Source organism: Tenrec ecaudatus, chromosome 3, assembly GCF_050624435.1.
Source record: "Tenrec ecaudatus isolate mTenEca1 chromosome 3, mTenEca1.hap1, whole genome shotgun sequence".
Classification (NCBI taxonomy): Eukaryota; Metazoa; Chordata; class Mammalia; order Afrosoricida; family Tenrecidae; genus Tenrec; species Tenrec ecaudatus.
In genome coordinates this window covers 220,205,558-220,227,636 of record NC_134532.1, presented here as the reverse complement: position 1 = coordinate 220,227,636, position 22,079 = coordinate 220,205,558, and the positions used below count along the sequence as shown (strand labels likewise).

At 54.7% G+C, this 22,079-nt stretch overlaps 1 protein-coding gene across 2 annotated transcripts in view; it reads left to right on the top strand.

Moving 5' to 3' along the window:
• SORCS2 (sortilin related VPS10 domain containing receptor 2) overlaps positions 1-22,079 on the top strand; it is a 179,215-nt gene that overhangs the window by 119,637 nt on the left and 37,499 nt on the right. For both annotated transcript variants that reach the window (XM_075544654.1, XM_075544655.1), the window contains exons 6-10: positions 3,221-3,285; positions 3,745-3,863; positions 7,050-7,139; positions 14,924-15,103; positions 15,655-15,801. In XM_075544654.1, coding sequence (XP_075400769.1) covers positions 3,221-3,285; positions 3,745-3,863; positions 7,050-7,139; positions 14,924-15,103; positions 15,655-15,801 — 601 coding nt within the window. The remainder of the gene's footprint in view (positions 1-3,220; positions 3,286-3,744; positions 3,864-7,049; positions 7,140-14,923; positions 15,104-15,654; positions 15,802-22,079) is intronic.

Genomic DNA, 22,079 nt, shown 5'->3' with positions numbered 1-22,079 from the left:
AGTGAGAGCAGGAGGGAATGAATGAGTGAGTGGGAGCATGAGTGAGTGAGTGAGTGAGAGCAGGAGGGAATGAATGAGTGAGTGGGAGCATGAGTGAGGGAGTGAGTGAGAGCAGGAGGGAATGAATGAGTGAGTGGGAGCATGAGTGAGGGAGTGAGTGAGAGCAGGAGGGAATGAATGAGTGAGTGGGAGCATGAGTGAGGGAGTGAGTGAGAGCAGGAGGGAATGAATGAGTGAGTGGGAGCATGAGTGAGGGAGTGGGAACATGAGTGAGGGAGTGAGTGAGTGGGAGCATGAGTGAGTGAGTGAGTGAGTGAGAGCAGGAGGGAATGAATGAGTGAGTGGGAGCATGAGTGAGTGAGTGGGAACATGAGTGAGGGAGTGAGTGAGTGGGAGCATGAGTGAGTGAGTGAATGGGAACATGAGTGAGGGAGTGGGAGCATGAGTGAGTGAGTGAGTGAGTGAGAGCAGGAGGGAATGAATGAGTGAGTGGGAGCATGAGTGAGGGAGTGAGTGAGTGGGAGCATGAGTGAGTGAGTGAGTGGAAACATCAGTGAATGAGTGAGTGGGAACATGAGTGAGGGAGTGGGAACATGAGTGAGTGAGTGAGTGGAAACATGAGTGAGGGAGTGGGAACATGAGTGAGTGAATGAGTGAGTGAAAACATGAGTGAGTGAGTGAGTGAGTGAGTGAGTGAGAACATGAGTGAGTGAGTGAGTGAGTGAGAACATGAGTGAGGGAGTGGGAGCATGAGTGAGTGAGTGAGTGAGAGCAGGAGGGAATGAGTGAGTGGGAGCATGAGTGAGGGAGTGAGTGAGTGGGAGCATGAGTGAGTGAGTGAGTGGAAACATCAGTGAATGAGTGAGTGAGTGGGAACATGAGTGAGGGAGTGGGAACATGAGTGAGTGAGTGAGTGGGAACATGAGTGAGGGAGTGGGAACATGAGTGAGTGAGTGGGAACATGAGTGAGTGAATGAGTGAGTGAGAACATGAGTGAGTGAGTGAGAACATGAGTGAGGGAGTGGGAGCATGAGTGAGTGAGTGAGTGAGTGAGTGAATGGGAACATGAGTGAGGGAGTGGGAGCATGAGTGAGTGAGTGGGAACATGAGTGAGTGAGTGAGTGAGTGGAAACATCAGTGAATGAGTGGGAACATGAGTGAGGGAGTGGGAACATGAGTGAGTGAGTGAGTGGGAACATGAGAGAGTGAGTGGCAGCATGAGTGAGTGAGTGAGTGAGTGGGAACATGAGTGAGGGAGTGGGAGCATGAGTGAGTCAGTGAGTGAATGAGTGAAACATGAATGAATGAGTGAGTGAGTGGGAGCATGAGTGAATGAGTGAGTGAGTGAGTGCGGGCATGAGTGAGTGAGTGAGTGAGAGAGTGAGAGAGTGAGTAGAAGCCTGAGTGAGTGAGTGGGAGCATGAGTGAGTCAGTGAGTGAATGAGTGAAACATGAATGAATGAGTGAGTGAGTGGGAGCATGAGTGAGTGAGTGAGTGAGTGAGTGGTTGAATGAATAAGTGAGCCAGGTGAATGGACAGATGGGGGAGGGAGGAAATGTGTGGGTGCATGGATGAGTGAATGAATGGATGAACTCGGGAGAGAGGGCGTGAATGAGGAAAGGGATAAAAGAGTGGATGAGTGAGAATGTGGCTGAGCAGTGCCCAGGCCCACACCCATGCTGCCTGGGACATTAATCCCTCTGTCCTCCCGAGGCCTGGTCTGTACCCAACACCCCTCCTCCGCTGTGGGCACCCTGGTCCCAGGATCTGACAAAGGGCTGCTTCACAGAGCTGAGGCCAATAGTGGACCTTCTAACTGGCCCTCTCCCTGGGCTCAGAGAGTGAACCCTGCTCTGTTGAGGGCCCCTGGGTTGTAGGATAAGCGTCCCTGGGTTGTAGGGTGAGGGTCTCACGTTTGCTGGGCTAGGGTCAGGGTGACCACCCCCACCTCTACCCATCCCACCAGCATACCCAGGGGAGGGTCGAGCTTTGGCCCATGGGTGGAGGTTCTCCCACCCAGGTCCAGAGCTGGGCAGGCGCACTGCAGTATCTGCCGAGTGGTCAGCGTGGCTGAGGGCCAAGCTGGCAAGGTCCAGGGACTGGTGGCCCTGGGCAGTGCCTTGCTTTGGCTCAGGGAGTGACATCTGTCGCAGATGATGAGTCCTGGGGTGCATTGCCCCCACCTCAGCCGACCCCTCCTGTCAGCCAGACCATTGTCTGAGTGCCCTGAGGCTGCAGGAGCCAGGACCAGAGGGCGGCGGGCCCCCCATTCTAGCAGCTGCCAGCCTGCACCCAGGCACCTGTGGCACCTCTGTTCACTCCGTCAGGGCCTCTGGCTGCCGTGTCTCGGGCATGCCAACTTCCGTAGCCCTTGGCATGATGTGGGTCCCGACTCGCCGCTGCCCGTGTGGGAGAGGGCAGCGTGGGGCACTCCGAGGACGAGAGCCCTCCTGGTGCCAGCCAAGAACACTGAGCAAGCGCACGGAGTGGGGGGTGGGGCCCCAGGAAACGAACACGCCCATCTTCGATGAAGCCCGGCGGGGAGGGGAGACCTTGTCTCCCATGTTGTGGACACATCATCCATCAGGAGAGCCCAGTCCCTGGAGAAGGAGTCATGCCTGGCACTGTGGAGGGGCAGTGAGAGGAGGACCGTGGACACAATGGATGGACACAGCAGGTGCCACAGCGGCCCGGCACAGAGCCTCCCCGACAGCACCTGAGAGCCACAATGGTGACAGTGGTGACAGCAGCCACCGCAGTCAGTCTGGCCCCTCCCCTTCCTGGGGGCTGGTGTTGGAGTCTCCGGACTCCTGTGGTAACAACTGAGCACTGACCACTGCCTGCCAGGGCTCCTGTGAACACGCATTCCATGGCTTGTGTCCCCACGGCGGCCCTGTGGTGCAGGCATCAGGGTCCAGCAACCAAGACCGGGGCTCCCGGGGGGGAAGCTGGGAGGGGCCGAGATGGACACCCCTTCAAACCCCAGAAAGAAACCTCCCAGCCAGCGAGTCGGTGTGGACTCAGTGACCCTGCAGGTCAGGGTAGAGCTGCCCCTGTGGGTTTCCACGGTTGTGTCTCTTTAGAGGAGCAGAAAGCTTCCTCATGCTCGCAGGAAGCAGCTGGTGGTTTTGAACTGCTGACCTGGAAACCTGTAACATGTAGCCCAACCTGTGACCACTGTGCCAACAAGGCTCCTGAGCCTGCTTCCCCTCTTTCCAGGGCCGTAGCTGGCGTGGACCGGGACGCTGACCTGGTACACATGGAGGCCCAGGACCCAGCTGGAGGTAAGGTGGGTGGGGCGTGCCAGGCCCCTGAGCTCCCCACCCCCACGACCTCATCCCTGTCCAGTCTCCAGTCTCCTGTCTCCTGGGCTACCTGCTGACCACACCAGTCCGCGTGCTTGGTCCCACTAGTGCAAACCAAAGTCCAGCAGTGCCCTCAGGTGGCAGAGCAGAGCATTGACTGTCCCTGCTCTTGGCCCGGGCTGGGACCCCCACCACCAGCCTGAGGCACCAGGGGCTGCTGTGTGAGCAGCAAGGCGCCTTCTCTGCTCAGACTCTTGGCGCTGCTGGGGTCTCCGTGCAGTGAGGTCTGAAGCTGCTCACAGTTGTGCATGGCCGGGCTCGAGGCTGGCCCTCACACTGAGGGGACACATGTGTCGGGCTAGGCCCGGGTGGGCACCCAGGGCTTCTTGGACTGAATCGGGCTGCTGGAGTCTCATAGGCGGCGCTGTTCCTCTGCAGGCGTCCGCTATGTCACCTGCCGTATCCATAACTGCTCAGAGAGGACACTGGCCACACCTTTCCCCGGCCCCATCGACCAGGGCTCTCTGACCGTGCAGGATGCCTACATTTTCTTCAAGGTGGGTGCCCACACAGCCACTTCACCCCTGCCCGTGTGTTCCCGAAGACCCTGCCCAACACCAAATCTGGGCCCAGCTGCTGCCGGCTTCCCTCCCGCCCCCTACTGTTAGCCCTGCCTCCTGGCCTGACACCCCCAAATCCAAGCCCATGTTGCCTCTTGGATTGGGGAACTCTGAAACGGGCTAGGGGCTATTTCTGGTCACTGACCACTGGACACCAGCTGCCTACTCCCCAGTAAGCCACCAGGGCCCTGCTGAGTGTACCCCAAACTCTCAGGGAGGATCAGAGAGAGAATGGCTGCAGGTGGGACAATCCACAGAAACCACGAGGCTTGTACAGGGTCCTACAGCTGCTTGGTTGCCTCCCTTGACAAGAGGCTCACCCCTTGAAACAGTTCACGCTCTTCTGAAGGCTCAGGCTGTGAAAAGGCTCGCTCTGATATGGACAGAAGCAGGGCTCTCTATTCTATCTGGTGGTCCTGTCAGACATGGCCAAGGACTCCTGTCGGGAAGACCCTTGTCATCTGACCCAGCCCCTACATGATCCCCAGACTCTCCTCCACGTGCCGGGGGGACCCTTTCTCCTCCTGCTTGACCCACTCTAGACAACATGTGCTAATGCCCCCATCAAGCGAGGAACTGGATCTGGAAGGGAGAGTAAGTCCCTCCCCCCGCCCCCCAGCAGACCGGCCCAGCCCACCCCTAACCTCCACTGACCTGGTCTGTAGTCTGTCCCCTGTCCTGCAGTTCCTGTCACCTTCCCCACCTCCGTCTCAGACCCTGTCTGCCCACACTGCTGAGCCCCAAGCCCCTGTCCAGAAACTGCTGCCTGCAGAGGGCTGAGCAAAGACGCCCCTGCTGGAGTGGTCACCAGAGTGGCCAGAGAGCAGGAGCAGCCTGTCCTTGGGGAAGTGTCTGTGCATACATGTATCTATGTATATGTACATGCATGTGTACATCACATAGATGTGTGAACTTCAAGAACTTCGGGAGGAAATGGAGTCAGAAAGAATGGGATTTTCCCAGGATCTCTGTGAAGCCCCCTCATGTGTCAATGCACTTGGGGGAGTCGGGGGGGTGGGGGCTGCTGGGGTCCAGTTCACACTCCCACCACTTTCACACACGAAACGGGTTTGACCATGGCTCTACGTTCTCTCAGGTGCACACTCTGAGTCTCACGGGGGGGGGGGGTGTGTCGCTAGAATAAAGCCTCCTCCAGCTGGTGATCTCCGTTGAGGGGCTCTGCTAGGCCTCAGAGCCTGAGGCAGAGCAGTCACCGCAGAAGGTTAGGATGATGTTGTTTGGAATTCTAAAGGAATTCTCAAAGGATGCAGAACAAGTGTGAGGACTTACTGTGAAGATTTTTAAGAAAACAGAAACCGGTGTTGGTAAGAACAGCCCGGAAAGCACTGCTGAAGAATGCTTCCCAGCAGACAATGAGCCTGCTCACCCCGCCCCTCCGCTCTGCCTGCTGCTCCAGTCCTGCCCCTTGGAAGCCTTGAGAAGGGGCACAGCTGGAGTCCCGTGAGGATGCCCATCTGCTGTCTGACAGGGGTCAGTGGGAGGAGGCAGGGAGGGCGTGGCGCAGAGGACAACAATTTCACAGTGGACACCATTGGGTAGTGTAGTAGTGGCACCCATGCTTTGTAGCAGCGCTTTCTGACTTACCCTCATTAAGGATCTGTGTGTGTGTATGCATGTGTTTACTCGTGCGTGGACATGGGATGTGTGTGCATGTGTGTGTTTGCATGTGTTTACGTGTTTGTGGATACATGTGATGTGTGTGCACGTGGGTGTGGATATATGTGCTCTGTGTGTGTGTGTGTGTATCCCAGGTGCTGTAGTGGGTTGTGCACTGACTTGCACACCACAAGGTCAGCTGTTCGAGCTGCCCAGGCACTCCTCAGAAAAGATGATGCTTCTGAATGCTCCTAAAAAGCGCTAAAGCCTCAGAGACTCCCAGGGGCAGCTCGAAGCTGAGCCACGGGGCTGCGGTGAGTCGGAATCAACTCAGTGGAAGTCAGTTTGGTTTGGGGTGGATGTGAGAGAGTGTGTGTATTCATGTACACAGGCATGTAAGCATACATGTGTGTGCATGTATATATGTCTGTTCACACGTATGCAATAGACATATGTGCAGATGAATGCATACATATATACATATGTGTATGTGCAGATGTGTACATGCATATCCATGTGTAGATGCACGTGTGGATGTGTATATTCAGGCGTACACACATGTGTATGTGTTCATATGTATATGCATGTGTATGTGTATATTTGTGTGTACACACATGTAGCTGCACGTGTATATTCAGATGTACACGTGTATGTGTGTAGATGCATTCTGTATGTTCAGATGTATATGCATATGCACATGTAAGTGTGGATGTGTATACAAACATGCACCCAAGGAACCCTAGGAAAATAGGTAGAATCATTCCAGTGTCTTTTAGCTGTTTTCCCAGGAGCATAGAGAGAAAGTTGATTCTAGGAAGTGGCTCCCACATTTGTGGCCATGGTGAGGCTAAAGACCTGTGACTCAGGCTTTGCGTGGGGCCCAGAGTGAAGAGTGGAGTCCCATGGTCTGTGCCTCATTTCTCGCTTGGATGCAGATGGTCCCAAAGGAAGCCCCCTTGCCGCTGACTTGCTGGGTGTGAGCGAGTGCGCCTGCAGCCCTGTGAGAAGACCCCACCCCCCTGTCCCCATTTCCTCTGGGATAACTGGTTTGCTGTCCTCCACCCTATCCCTATTCTCCCGAGCAGACACCTCTCTACCAGCTCCTTTGCCGGCCACGCCTCAGTGTCTTCATCTGTAAGCGGGGACAGGATTGTGTGAGGCTCACTGAAGCTGCACTCAGTCATTGGCACATCCTGCACTGAGTGGTGGGGTGACCCCCTTCTGTGGCTTGGCTCCCCAAAGCACTCTCCCTGAGATATGTCCAGGGGACTAGAACTCATCCCCCTTGTTCCGTAATTCCAGTGCAGGGAAACGAGGTGCAGGAGGAGCATGGGGAACAGAGATGTGCTCCAACTGAGGGAGGCAGAGGAAAAATTCACAGGGAAAGGGCATTTGGTCTGGGGTTTTGAAGGATGAATAGGAGTCTGTCTGTTTCAGGCAGGCATAACAATGGTGCAGTTTGCAGGCCGAAGCCCTCTTTGAAGTACGTCTCTTCCCTCCAATTAGGCAACCTCAACAAACCGGACCAAATACTACGTCTCCTATCGCCGAGGCCCATTTGTCCAGATGAAGTTGCCCAAGTACGCCCTGCCCAAGGTGAGTGCTGACTCCATGCCTCTGCCGGACCTGCATCCGCACGTACTCAGTGGGGCAGTGCGGCCACCCTGGTCCTGGTTCATGGTGAAGAGGGCAGGCAGGAACAAATCTGGCTGCTTGTCCTGGGGACACACCCTCCTCTCAGCCCCTTCCCCTTCTCCCCTGCCCTTCCACCCATAATAGGGCCAGCTCCCACTGGCTTCTTTATTTCTTTTTAAAATACTTTTATTGGGAGCTGTTACATCTCTTATCACAATCCACACATTCCTCTAATGTGTTAAGCACATTTGCGCATATGCTGCCATCATCATTTAAAAAGCATTTTCTTCCCACTTGAGCCCTTGATATCAGCTCCCCATTTCTACCCCCTCCCTGCCCTGCCCACCCTCCCTCACAAACTCTTGATAAGTTATAGATTTTTTTTCATATCTTACATCATCTTCCATTTCCTCTCACCCATATTTCTGTTATTCATCCCCCTAGGAGGGGTTCTAGGTTGATCCTTGTGATCAATTCCCCTTTTATCCCCCCACCCTCCCCTAATCTTCCCGGTATCTCTACTCTCATTGTTGGCCCAGAGGGGTTTATCTATCCTGTATTCTTATCTGTAGCAGTGTGCATGCTCTAGTCTAATCCAATTTGTAAGGTAGAATTGAGGTCATGATATGGGGAGAAGGAAACACCAAAGAGCTACAAGAAAGTTGTGTGTTTCATTGGTGCTATACTGCATCCTGACTGGCTCATCTCTTTCCTGTGACCCCTCTGTGAGGGGATATCCAATTATCTACAGATGGTCATTGGATCTCCACTTCATGCCCACCCCCTTATTCACATTGGGTATGGTTTTATTCGGTGTCTTAGATCCCTGACACCGGTTCCCGTTGACACTTCAGGGTGGTGTGCTTCCTCCATGTGGCCTTTGTTGCCTTTGAGCTAAATGGATGCTTGTTGATCTTCAAGCCGTTAAGACGCCAGAAGTTATATCTTTTGATAGCCGGGCACCATCAGCTTTCTTCACCACATTTTCTATTTTTAAAAATCATTTTATTAGGAGCTCATACAGCTCTTATCACAATCCATACATACATCAATTGTGTGAAGCACATTTGTACATTCATTGCCCTCATCATTCTCAAAACATTTTCTCTCCACTTAAGCCCCTGGCATCAGGTCCTCATTTTCCCCTCCCTCCCCGCTCCCCACCCCCTCACGACCCCTTTATAGTTTATAAATTATTATTTTGTCATATCTTGCTCTGTCCGATGTCTCCCTTCACCCACTTTTCTATTGTCTGTCCCCCAGGGAGGAGGTTATATATAGATCCTTGTAATCAGTTCCCCCTTTTCACCCCACCCTCCTAGTATCGCCACTCTCACCACTGGTCCTGAAGGGATCATCTGCCCTGGATTCCCTATGTTCCCAGTTCCTATCTGTACCAGTGTACATCATGTGGTCTAGTCAGATTTGTAAGGTAGAATTGGGATCATGATAATTGTGTGTGGTGGGGAGCATTTAGGAACTAGAGGAAAGTTGTATGTTTTATCATTGCTACACTGCAACCGGACTGTCTCATCTCCTCCCCGCAGCCCTTCCATAAAGGAATGTTCAGTTGCCTACAGATGGGCTTTGGGTCTCCACTCTGCACTCCTCCTCATTCACAATGATATGCTTTTTGTTCTGATGATGCCTGATCCCTGTTCCCTTCAGCATCTCGTGAGCACACAGGCTGGTATGCTTCTTCCATGTGAGCTTTGTTGCTTCTGAGATAGATGGCCACTTGTTTATCTTCAAACCTTTAAGACCCCTTTAAGATGCTATATCTTTTGATAGCCGGGCACCATCAGCTTTCTTCACCACATTTGCTTATGCACCCGCTTTGTCTTCAGCAATTGTATACGGAAGGTGAGCATCATGGAATGCCAATTTAATAGTATTCTTGCATTGAGGGAGTACTTGAGTGGAGGCCCAATGTCCATCTGCAACCTTAATACTAAATCTATACATATATGCCCATTGATCTATTTCCCCATCCTCGTATATAAATATATTTACATCTGTATATGCCTGCATCTAGAACTCTATAAATGCCCTTTACATCCTAGCTCTTTCTTCTATTTCCTTTTTCTTGCCTCTTGTCTGATCATCATGTTCAGCCTTCATTAGGGTTTCAGTAATTCCTCTTGGTTACATTACCCTTGATCGCCCCCTACCAGGCCTCCTACACCCTCCTCACCACCAATTTGGATCACTTGTTGTTCCCTTGTCCCTGGGTTTGTTAAGATCACTACCTTTCCTCCCACCTTCCCCTCTCCCATGTGCCCCCAGAACTGTTGGTCCTGTTGTTTTCTCCTCCAGATTGTTCAGCCAGCCTATCTTATTTAGACAGAATTGTGGAGATAATAACATGCACAAAAACAAGACAGAGCAAACTAAGCAACAAAATAAAACAAAACAACAATAAGCCAATGACAAAAGCAAAACAAAACAACAAGAAAGAAAAGCTTGTATAGTTAGTTCAAGGACTGTTGGCCTTTAGGAGTGTTTTCCAGTCCAGTCTGTTGAGGTGCCAAGCCCTGGACCCAAAGTCTATTTTTGGTATTCCCTAAGGACTTCATTGCTCTGTTCCCCTGCTGTTCTGTTCCATGCTCTTAGTGTTTTGCCTTGGTGTGGTAGGATCAGATCAGGTGGAATTCTCATAGTCTCCAGTGTTGTCCCCTGTAGGGGTATGGATCAGTGAGGGATGTCGTGTCTCACAGTGGGGCTGGCCATGTGGTCTTGACTGTGAATTGGCTGCTCTGAGTGGGAATATTGTCCTCAAGGCTTGGTGGACCAGGATGTGCTTCACTCTCTCTTCCTCCCCCTTCATTTACTCCTGTGTGCTCTGATTAGACATGTCCCTCTCCCTGAGCTGCAGATTCAGTGCTGTCCTCTGAAATTCTTCTGGGGGGAGGGGCAGGCATTCACGTAGTTGGGATTGGGGCTGGTGCCTCAGATCTCCCCATTGGTTCTCTACTCCATGCTGGCATGTTGCATTCACATCTTGGAGCAATGGGTTGAAGTCTGGTCCCTCTCCCTGCACCACATTTGCTTATGCACCCATTTTGTCTTCAGCAATCATGTCGGGAAGGTGAGCATCACAGAATGCCGGATTGCTAGAACAAAGTGTTCTTGTGTTGAGGGAGTGCTTGAGTAGAGACCCAATGTCCATCTGCAACCTTAATTTTTAACATGTAGATATGAGTACATAGTTCTATTCGCCTCTCATTATATATGTATTTACATATTACATACCTGTATTTAGGCCTCTATAAATGTCCTTTGCCTCCTGGTTCTTTCCTCTATTTCCTTTTACTTTCCTATTGTCCCACCATCATGTTTGGCCTTCATTCGGGTTTAGTAATTCCTCGCTGCTACAATGCCCTTGATAGAGCCCCACTAGGCATCCTACGACCTTCCTTCCATTGATTTTAGTTCACTTGTTGTTCCTTTGTCCCTGGGTTGTGCCCCCCTATTTTCTTTCTCCCATCTCCCCTTTTTCCGTATCCCCCCAGAACCATTGATCTCATTCTTTTCATCTCTGAATTTTTTCTCTTATCCGGACAGTCGTGCAGACACATTAATAAGTGCAAAAACCAGGCAAAGCCAAATAAAACAACAAAGGAAGTCAAAACCAACAAAACAATAACAACAACAGTAAAAAACAAACGCAAAATAACAAAAACAAAAAGAAAGCCACTGACAAAAATGGAAAAGTCTATACATAGTTCAAGGTCTGTTTGGTGGCCTTTATGAGTGTTTTCCAGTCAAGTCAGATGGGGTGTCACACTCTGTCTCCAAAGTCTATTTTTGGTATTCCCCGGGGGTTCATCACTCTGCTCCCCCTGCTGCTCTGTTGCATGCTCTTAGTGCCTCGCCCCAGTGTCATGGTGCCAGACTGTGCTGCTCCCTGCAGGGTCATGGTCAAGGATGTCCTCTCCTCCCTCTCCATCCCTTTGCATTTCTACTGCGTGCTCTAATCCGACGCACCCCTCTCCCCAAGCTGTAGCCCCAGTGCTGTCCTCTGAAGTGCATTCCTCTGAGTAGGAGGGTGGTGGTGGTGTCAACATAGTTGGGATTGGGCCAGACCCACTGGCTTCTTTTTGTTGGCCCATGGCCTCTCCCCTCTTCCTTCTGCCCCATCTACCTCCTAGAACTCTGGTGCCCCAGGGCAGCTTTCCCAAACCCTTGCCTACCAGTGGACCCTGGGCTGGTCCAGGTCTCTGCTCTCCCTGCCACTCCCTCCTCCTGAAGTGCACCCTCGGGGAGTGTGTCCAGGGCGGTCCCACCTGTGTCCCATGCCTGGCAGCCTGGTGACCTGCCCTGAAAAGATGAGAGCCTGGGGTGGCCAGGGGGCGGGTGGGCGCCAGGGCCTGATGCCAACTGCCACCAGGAGATGGATGCCGAAGTTAGCGGGGACAAGCCTCCCCCTGGACTGGTCACTGCAGCCTGGAAGCCTGAAGCAGCTGGACCTGGGGTCTCATAACTCCTGTGAGGGGGGAGGGTCTTTATGCCGGGGGCTGGAGCCTCAGAGGGGCAGTGTATTTTCCTGTTCAGGAGGAGGGGGGCGGTCCCTCCCAGCCCCAGTCCGCTGGTCCTCGTGGGCACTCGTGGGCTCCAGGAAGCTGAGGCTGGCCTGTGGCCACCAGTTGTGGCCTCTGTGACCTGGGGGCCATTGTGCTCATCTGTGGAAGACTCTCACTGCTTAGTCCGTGGATGGACACGTAAAGTGTGGGCATTTTGAGGGAGCTACGAGATGGGTAGGAACATGTCCCTCGGGGTCACTGGGCACAGGAGACAGGGCCAGAGTCCTAGCCTGGGAGTAGGAAGCCGGGCAGTGACATGGCAGAGCCCTGAGGTGGCCGCCAATGCCCAGTTGGGTCCAGGTCACCCAGAGGGTCCAGTGGCTCCCCAGTGGAGGTCATATCCTCATCCGGGGCCCCCTCTCCCCAGAAGCTTGCCAAGCCCCGAGAACTCTGCTTCCTTCCCCCAAGACCAGAGCCTTGCCAGGACCTCCTGGTGCCCGCCTACAGCTCACCTACCTGGCTAATTGAATTTCCTAATCAGATCTCAGCGTTTTATGGTCAATTTGTAACTCCTGCCTGTCTCCCCGCTGAATCCACCAGCTCTTTTTCACTTTCCTCTTTAATCGCCCAAGTAACATCATGACAACCCTGGAAATCCACCCAGCTGGGACTGCACCTCCCAGACCCACCTCCCACCTTTCCCTCACAGCCCCTTGCAGAGAGAAATAGAGAGAGAGATGTGTAGCATCCTAGGCCTTGTAGGGATTTCCCAGGTTCATACATAGTATCTGTTTTCCTGCCACCTGTGTGCTAGTGGGGAGCCCATGCCCTGCCTATAGTCAGGCTGGGCCACGGGCTGGGCCCTGCTTCCACAGTGCAACCCCAAGGTTGTCTGTGGGTGGGAGGCCTTCTGCATGGAGGGGTGTGCGTTTGCTCAGCTGTGTCCTCAAGGGGGGACACCCCGACCCCCTAGAAGTCAGAACAGACCAGTTCTAACCCGGCTTTGTCCAGTTTGGCTTGTACCCTGTGGCCGTGGCACCCCTCAGCTGTAGAGGGAATAGAGGCGAGGAGGGGCCCTAGTGGCCCGGTGGTTACGCCAGGGTGTGCACCCCAAGGTCGGGAGTTAGACACTCCCGGCCCCTCCACAGAGAGTGACAGTCTCAGAAACCGACACGCTGCCAGGGAGTTGAGTTGTTCTGGTTCCGTGGTGAAGGCCCCCAGCGAGGCCGCTGGCCCCCATAAAGGTCTCCCACCTCAGAAGCCCAAGGGCAGTCCCACTCTGCCAGTTCGCTGGGGTTGGGATGGACTCGGTTTGGCTCTGGTTCTTGGTGTTCTCAGGAGGCTTGGTGGCGCAGAGGTGAGGGAGCCTGGGCGGCAATGGGTGGTGCAGAGCCAGCAGCTGCTGCCCTGTGGGAAATCACCCAGCAGTCACCCCCTTGGAGTAGCGCGTCTCACCGTGGAAACTCTGGGGCAGTCCTGCTTGTCTCCCACTGGCCTGCTGGGGCGAAATGTCCGGAAGTCAGCGGGGCTTCTGCCATCCAAACGCACTTAGAGGCAAGAGGAACAGCCAGCCCAGTGATGAACGGAGGGGAAGGACAGAACAAGGGCGCAATTCAGGAAAGGAGTGTGTCAGGGCTGCACCCTCTCACCAGGCTTGTTCAGTCTGCTGAGCAAGTCGTCAGAGAAGCTGGCTGATATGAAGAAGAGTGTGGCATCAGGATGGGAGGAAGGCATGGTAGTTGTATAATCGTGTGTAATTATATAATCGTTTGTCAATTTGAGAGGATTAAGGGTGAAGGGGTGGAGTCTAGCCTGTCAATCAGGTTATAGCCAATGAGGCCTCTGTGTGGGCATGCCTTCTGAGGATTCTGGGAACTCCGGTCTTCCTCCTTGGAGGCGGGAGACACTCTCTCTGGGCTCACTCCATGCAAGTCATTCCAGGCAATGAGCCTGATGGAGCTGCGCTGATGCAGCCAGAGTGGAGCTGGAGGAGCCACATGGAGACAGACCCCTGCCCGCACTGAGATGCTTCCAGCGCCACTGGATCCACAAGACTTTCTACCCACTGGCCTGTGGCCTTCCTGCATTCCGCATCATTGCATGTGTTTTGTGAGTCCGAAAAGGACTATATAGTTTGGTATCGGACATAGGGGCTAATATCAGACTTATGAACTTGATCTGGACCGGGCTGGGATATTTTCTCAATATTCAGTTGCTCTTGTATATAAACCTCTTTCTTATACACATATGAGTGTCTATGAATTTGTTTCTCTAGTCTACCTGGACTAACACAGAGGCTTATCAACAACCTGTGATATGCAGATAACACAACCTAGCTTGCTGACAGTGAGGACTTGACGCACTTGCTGATGAAGGTCAAGGACTGCAGCCTTCAGTGTGTATACGATGACTCAATGTAAAGAAGACCCAAATCCTCACACTGTACCCACAGGGAGTGTCATCATGGATGCAGGAAAGGTTGAAATTGCCCGAGATTGGGTCTGGCTTGGATCCACAGTCAGCGCCATGGAAGCAGCAGCCCTGAGATCAAAGGGCACATTGCGCTCGCTGAACAAATGTGCTGCACGGGACTCTTTAGAGTGTGGACAAGCAAGGGTGCTGCTTTGAGGACCGATGTGCATCTGACCGGTCGCCTCCTACATGTGTGGACACTGAATAAAGACAAACTGGAGCGTTACACACTGGCCTGCTAGGTACCAGATCAGTAGTTCAAAACCACCAAGAGCTCACAGGGTTACAGTCACGGTGCGGTTGAATGGGGGTTCAGGAGAAGGGCATTGAAAGGGCCATGAACTGACAGGACAAGCAGATCTGTCTTGGGAGAAGTACGTCCAGAGTGCTTACTGGAAGCCAAGATAGTGAAACTTCTCTGTCTCATGACCTTTGGGCACGCTGACAGGAGAGACCGGCCCTGGAGGCTCTCCGTGAGGCGGAGGGTCACAGCGCTGCATCAGTGGGCCCTCTCAGAAGAACAGCTGTGAGGGTGGCACAGGGCTGGGCAGTGCTCCCTTATGTCCGTCGCTGTGAGTTTGCGCCCAGTCCGTGACGCCGGACTAGGACAGCAGAGGGTCGGCAGTCGGGAGAGAGCGCCACAAATGGGATTCCATGCCAGCACTGACATGGTAGCCACAGCTGTCCCCCTGGGCTGAGGTCCGAGACCCCCCCGCCCCCACCAGTCACCCAGTATCCTCTCGTCCCCAGGACCTGCAGATCATCAGCACGGACGAGAGCCAGGTGTTCGTGGCCGTGCAGGAGTGGCACCAAGGGGACACGTACAACCTGTACCAGTCGGACCCACGTGGAGAGCTCTACTCCCTGGTGCTGGAGCACGTGCGGAGCTCTCGGCAGGCCGAGGAGAACGTGCTAGTCGACATCCTGGAGGTCAGCCACCTGGGGCCCCTCACCTGCAACCCTCTCATCTCTGACTCCCTCACCTGGGCCCCCCTCACCTGAGACTCACTCACCTGAGACCCCCTCTCCTGGGCCTCCCTCACCTGGGCCTCCCTCACCTGGGACCTCCCTCACTTGAAACCCCCTCATCTGGGACCCCCTCACCTAGGGTCCATCACCTGGGCCCCAGCCAGGGTTTCCCACACTCACTGCTTGCTCTTCACTCTCAAGTTTTCTCTCTTTATTCTCACCGTCTCTGTCTCTCTGCCTCATTCTGTCTCTCTGTGTCTCTGTCTGTCTCTTCCAAGTTATTTCTCTGTCCCTGACTCTTTCTCTCTGTCTCTTTCTGCTTCTATTTTCTCTCTATGTGTCTCTGTGGCTGTCTTCCTCTCTTGCTTAGGCACAGACATCTCAGCCAGCCCCCTCCAGCTTGCAGTGCCCTTGGCAGGGCTTCCCGTGGCTGGGAGGGTGTGGGCTGGCTGTGGCAGGCAGGCCGGCCGGTGCGGGCTCCGGCTCAGGCGCTGGCCCTCCGTGTGTCCCAGGTGAGAGGGGTGAAAGGCGTCTTCCTGGCCAACCAGAAGCTGGACGGGAAGGTGATGACGCTCATCACCTACAACAAGGGCCGTGACTGGGCCCACCTGCAGCCGCCCAGCACCGACCTCAACGGGAAGCCCACCAACTGCCAGGCGGTGAGTGCCTGTGGGGTGGAGATGCCCCATTCCACAGACAAGCCCCAGTCCCCAGCTTCCTGGACACACCCCCAGCACGTTGATCTTGTGAGCTGCCTTGAGTGGGCTTAGCGCTGGTGGCCCATGGAGAACAAGGACACATGGGAACCTGTCCCCTCCATGGTCCTGGTGTGTCCGAGTCCATCATGGTGGTCCTTCTGTCTGTCCAGTCACTGATCCCCAACCTGACCACCCTGTCGGGTCTTCCTGACACTGTGCCCAGGTAAGGGTGGTGAAGCCTCCTCACACAGGGGGCTCAGGAAACGGTACCCCTCCCCAGCCACCTCCCTGTCCCACAGGGGCAGTTGTACTGAGCACAGAGGGCTGTCCCACAGGCAGGTGTCCCCCAGGCCTCCTCTGTGTGCCCCCTCCAGCTGGCCCCGCCCTTCTTCAGAACCCTGGGCCACTGTCTGAGTCTGTGGGTAAGCTGCCATCGCAGCCAACCAAGGAGAGCGTTGCTGAAATAGGTTCTGGTCAGCAATGACTGGCTCGGACAGGAGGAAACAGGAGGGACTTAGGTTCAGGTTCCAGAGTAATCCTGTGCAGGGAGATCCCAGGGGCCAAGGGAGAGAGGGGCTGTGCCCTAGCCTTCCCTTGCTGGGACGAAGATGGAGGTGGGGGGAATCTCCCATGGAAGTCTCAGGAAACAGCCCAGCTGCCTGCGCAGGGCACAATTCTCGACATAAAAGTGACCCCGCAGTCGCAGCCCCCTGGGACCAGAGCAGATCCCCTGGGACCAAGGAAGTGCATGGAAAGCAGAAGGAGCGGTTCACTCCACTGCTGACCTAGAGGGTCAAACCGCCTTAGGAAAAGCCTGGAGACCCGCTTTCTGGTGTCGCCATAAGTGGGAACGGGCTTGGCGGTGGCCTCACTGTGCCCCTGGACCCTGCAGACCAAGGTGGACCCAACCTGAAGTGCCGCAGAGAAACCGGGGCTGCGGGGAGCCGGGCGGCTAGAGCTGGAACCCACCCACAGCGACTGCTGTGTGGTCAGCCTGGATGTCGTCCCGCTGGCTGCCTAGGGGTTCTCCTCATCCTCAAGGGAAAAGGCAGGGTTTTGATGGACCTTTTGGCGTGCCGTTGGGAGGCTGTCTGCGTCTTGAATGAGGAATAAGAACCACCCACATGTGCGAGCTACGTGACCCCTCAGCAGGTGGGGGTGCCTTGGGCTGATGTCAGTGAGGACGGCCTTGATAGAAGGAGCTGCTGGCCGGCGTTGGGGGGGGTGGTGTAGCCCTGAGGTCAGCAGATGGAGCCCACTCGATGCTCCGGCGGAGAAGACAAGGCTGCTGCCCCCATAACGGTCCTGCAGGGTGGCTCTGGGAATCAGCTCAGTGGCAGGGGGTGGGTGGCTTGGTTCGGGGTGATAGTAGACAGTCCTAGTCCAGGGATCAGGGGTCAGGCATGGGGAACTCCTCAGGGCTGAGACCAGCGAGGTCCCCGTGGGACGGGCAGGTAGCTTGCACTGCCTCTCCACTGGACACACCCCAGTCAGGCTCCCAGCCCCTCTGGCCCTCGGTCGTAAGAGCATCTGGACTCCAGTGCTGCACGAAGGAGCTTCTGCTTCGGAGATTCCCTGAGTGGTGCTCTGCCACAGACCCAAGGTTGGAAGTTCAGGTCCCCTCTGAGACTGAATGAGAGGTTTCATTGCTAATGTCAGTTGGATCCTGGATAGAAACAAAGTACCAGAAAGATGTTGACTTGTGTTTCATGGACTGTTGAGGCATTGGACTGCGTGGCCCCTAATAAACTGTGGATCGCCTTGAGAAGAAGGGAAATTCCGGAACACTGTCTTGTGCTCATTTGGAACTTGTGCATGGATCAAGCAGCATCTGTGTGAACAGAACAAGGCAATTCTGCAGGGTTTAAAGTCAGGAAAGGTGTGCATGTGTCAGGGCTGTGTCATCTCACCAGACTTGTTTGATCTATACGCTGAGCAGATCATCAGAGAAGAGGAAGAGTGTGGCATCAGGATGGGAGGAAGGCCTGGTAACAACTTTCGCTATGCAGATGACACAGCTTGCTTGATGATAGTGAGGAGGACTTGACACACCTGCCGATGCAGAGCAAGGACTGCAGCTCAATGTAAAGGTGACAGTCCTGACTCACAGGGGCCTGTGAGTAGAGGGTCCTTGGAAAGAGGAAGCCCCTCCGTGATGGGCTGACTCAGTGGCTGCACCACTGGGCTGGCACAGGACACTGGTGGAGGGAGGCCCGAGCAGGCCCCTGGCAGACTGTGACTCACCAGTGTGACTTGCAGCTGACTCAGCACATGTTTTCATGAGAAAACACTGCTTATGATTTAGAAACATTTGTTCCCACTGCTTATGATTTAGAAACATTTAGGCAACAATGCATTGTCTTAGACAAAGCAGAGACTCTGAGGAAATTTCAGAGCAGGAAGCTAAGAGTGGCAAATTTGTTAACATCCCCGTCTGCACATGACTTCTCAAGGAGTATGTCAGCGAGCTGCCCACTGGGGTGTCAGGGGCTGCAGGCATTGCCCACTCTCTGTCTGAGCCCCAAGTCCACTTCAGGGGCACCTTCGGCAGGTTCTAGGGAGGGACTGCCAGCAGGTATCAGAAACAGTTTCCCCTACCTCCCAGGCTGGCCAGAGTTCAATTATGCTTTAATAAGAGTGGCCCTTTTATTTTAATCAAAATCTGCTGCTTAGACTATCCCATGCAAGAGGGTCTAATGAAGTGGGGAGAATGTGTTCCTAAGAACCATAGTGAAATCATCTCTCTTTGAAGCGTGCTAGCGCAGGAATGGACTCCTGTCAGACTTCACTCAACGAGAGGAAGCATGGCCCTGTTGAAACAACCACAGCTACGTTAGGAGCCCCTGAGCAGCTCCACCCAGGAGGCCTACTGGTGCAGTGGGGGAGCATCTGGCTGCGATCCGCAAGGCTGGCAGTTCAAAACCACCAGCCAGCTCCTCAGGAGAAAGGCCTTTCTGCTCCCATAAACAGTTACGGTCTCAGAAGCCCACGAGGACAGTCCTGCCCTCTAGGGTATTGGAGGGTGGCGGTGAGTCAGCATCAACTTGATGGCAGTGAGTCTGGTGTGGGTTTTGGTCAGGGGGTAAGGGGGCTTCACTGTGAACCTGGAGGTCAGTGGTTGGAGCCCACTCCGAGGCACCTTGGAAGGCAAGCGTGGCCATCTCTTTGAAAGATCACAAGATACTGTCTGGTTTCCTAGGGTCTTCCTGCTGTGACCACACACACCACATGTGGGGGTGTTTTCAGGAGTGGATTACGAGTTGGACTGCTAACCCCAAGGCCAACAGTTCAAACCCCACCGGCTGCTTCTCGGGAGAGAGATGAGGCTGGCTGTTCCTGGAAAGATTTGCCGTCTCAGAAACTAGAGAGGCAGTTCTAGACTCTCCTATAGGTTACCACTAGGGTCCATATCCTAGAAGTGAGGATGTCCAACCTGTAGGAGCCGCGGTAGCGCAGTGGTTCCAAGTTGGGCTGTGATCTGCAAGGCCTGCACTTCAAACCCACTTGCAGCAGCAGGGAGAGAGACAGGGCTTTCTACTCCCCTAGACTCATAGGCACATCTCTACCCTGCCCCTGAGTCATGATGGTTCGGCATCAACTCGATGGCAGTGAGTTGGTTGGTTTTTTTAAAGGATAATTACATCAGATCACAAAGTCCAGAATTGGGGCCTAATCAAGTCCACACATATTTTGAGGGGGATGCAATAGAGCACAGAATAGCAGCCATGGAGTTTTTATTTGGTTTACTCCAAAGGGATCAGGACCCCACCCAACCCTCGAATTACTCTGTTATTTTCTCTGATAACATCTGGAAGGGAACAGCTGTCTCCCTAATAGGCCTGTTTACCGGCGCCCAGAGGAAGGTCTCCACGGTGCCCTGCAGGCCATGCCCTGTCGGAGGCTTTGCATCGGGACTGGGCACAGTCTCACTTTCTTCACCCCACGCTCCACATGCTCCTTGGCTTTCTCCGTCCAGCCTTTACAGAAACACCACACCGACCAGCCATTTCCAGTGGGCTTGATTGGCGGCCTCAGCCCCATAGGTTGTCGGACTCACAGTTTTTGTCTATTCCCAGGCGTCCAAAGAGAGCAGCAGGGGTGACGGGCCACGGGGGTCTACCAGAGGTGCAGAGCCAGCTCCCTCTGCCCTTTCCAGGTCCCGGGTGTGCTGAGTTCTCGGGCCCCTTCTCCTTGTTTCTCCTTTGTCCTGATTTGTCCGTCCACCCGAAAGCTCCTGGGACATGGCAGCTTTGGGGCCTCCTAAAGACGAGGGCTGGCATTGAAACCTTCCATTGCACCCCCTCAGGCTCCAGGGTCCTGAGCCGCCATCAGGATGCTTCTGGCATCTGTCACTTGGCACCAGTCTCTGAGGATGAGCCTGCCCTGCAGCAGAGCCACCACCGGTTGTTGGGCAGAAGGACCATTTGAGGGTTCAGGGCCTCCCGCAGCGCCTTCCTCCTCCAGGGAGCTTGGTCGGCAGCACCAGTATTGGATGCTGCCTGAGTTACAAGCTCAGATTTCAATCCTGAGTCACAAGCGGGGTTTCTTGGGGCAGAGGCCAGCTCTCACCACAGGGGACTATCAGCCCAGGTTATCGTCTTAATCTCTTGTGGACTTTTGGACATTCTTCGGCTTGGAAAGAAAGATTGACAGGGTCTTTCTCCTCATAAACGTGTCTGTTCTTCGCCATGAAAGTGGTAGGAACGGCATGTTCCAGGACCCCCCATGGGGAGCCAGGGACCCCTGGGCCTGGTTTCAAGCTGGCAGACACCAGAAGAACACTGCTCAAGCAGAACACTACCCCATCGAGCGCCACCTATGTGAGCACTGTAGTCACCCGTGCCACCATCGACCACCCAGCGGATGAGCACTTCCCCCATCACTTCCTAACATAGACCTTACCAGCAGAGCACTGCCCAGGCCAGACACTACCTAGCACAATGCCACCAAGCTGAGCACCATCGAGTCAGCCTGGAACTGTCCAGCAGAGCACTCCCCTCCATAGGACAGCTCATGGGTGCACCGCCCCGTAGAGCACTACAGGATCCCGCAATCCCGCAGAGCACTGCCCAGTCCAGCACCCAGCACAGAACCATGGAGCCTGGAAGTGCTCAGCAGAACACCACCGGGGATCATGGGGCCACTCACCCTAGAACCCCTTGGGAGAACCCTGCCCACCATACTTCTGTCCAGCTGAGCACTGCCCAGAACATCGCCCACCCTGGAACGACCCCACGAAACCTCTGCCAGCAGGGGACCACCCACCCTAGAGTCACCCAGCAGAGCACTTCCCACCAGAGAACTGCTTGCTGGTCAGGAGAGTCCTGCCCAGCAAAATCTAGCCCAGGGCCTCCAGGACCAGCTGGAAAGATATGTTTGTTGCAGTCTGTAGGCTCCAAAGGCACCACAGCTCCGCCTCCGGTCATGCCCACCCCTCCCCCACTCGGGACTTCACAGAGCCCTGGGGCAATCAGAACAGGCTGTCCACTGCACAGAAAGCAGCCCTGCTGGGGCAGCGCAATGGGGAGAGCTGGCTGCAGCCAGGCACCAGCTGTGAGCTCTGGCCACTTGGGCTCCTCCCACACTCCAGGGAGCTCAGAGGACCAGGCCCTGGTGGCGCTGGGGCTAAGTGCTCACCTGCTAGCCTGAGGTCAGCAGTTTGAGCCCACCAAGTGGCTCCATGGGAGGAAACACGTGACCATCTGCCACAGAGACAGTTGTTGGAGGTGGTGGCTCCTCCCTGCCACCGTCCTGCTGGAGCCACGGTGCCAGTCCATCTCGCCGAGGGGCTTTCTCTTTCACCTCTCCAGGGCACCCAATGAGGCAGCTCAGCTTTGCCACACAGCTGCTGTGAGTGGAAATGAACCTGCTGTCCCCAGCATAGCATGCCCAGGAGATTTGCCGAGCTCAGTGAGGGCCCTGTGGCACCGTGGGCCCAGTGCTGGCTGATAACCACTATGTCAGCAGTCTGAGCGCCTACCAGCCACTCCTTGGGAAAAAGACGAGGCTGTCTGCGCAAGTGTGGAGTCGCAGTCTCAGAGGCCCCCATGGGCATCCCAGTCTGCGCTCCGGGACCTCTGTGGACCACAAGCAACTCAGTGGCAGTGAGGTTGGGCTCGCGGCCTCGAGATCGACCATCAGCCCCATTCCACATGAGTGGGACCTGGCAGGTGCCAGGACACCCCTTGGGCTGGGCAGCCATGGCCACAGCCAACTGGACGGCCTTCTGTCACTCAGAC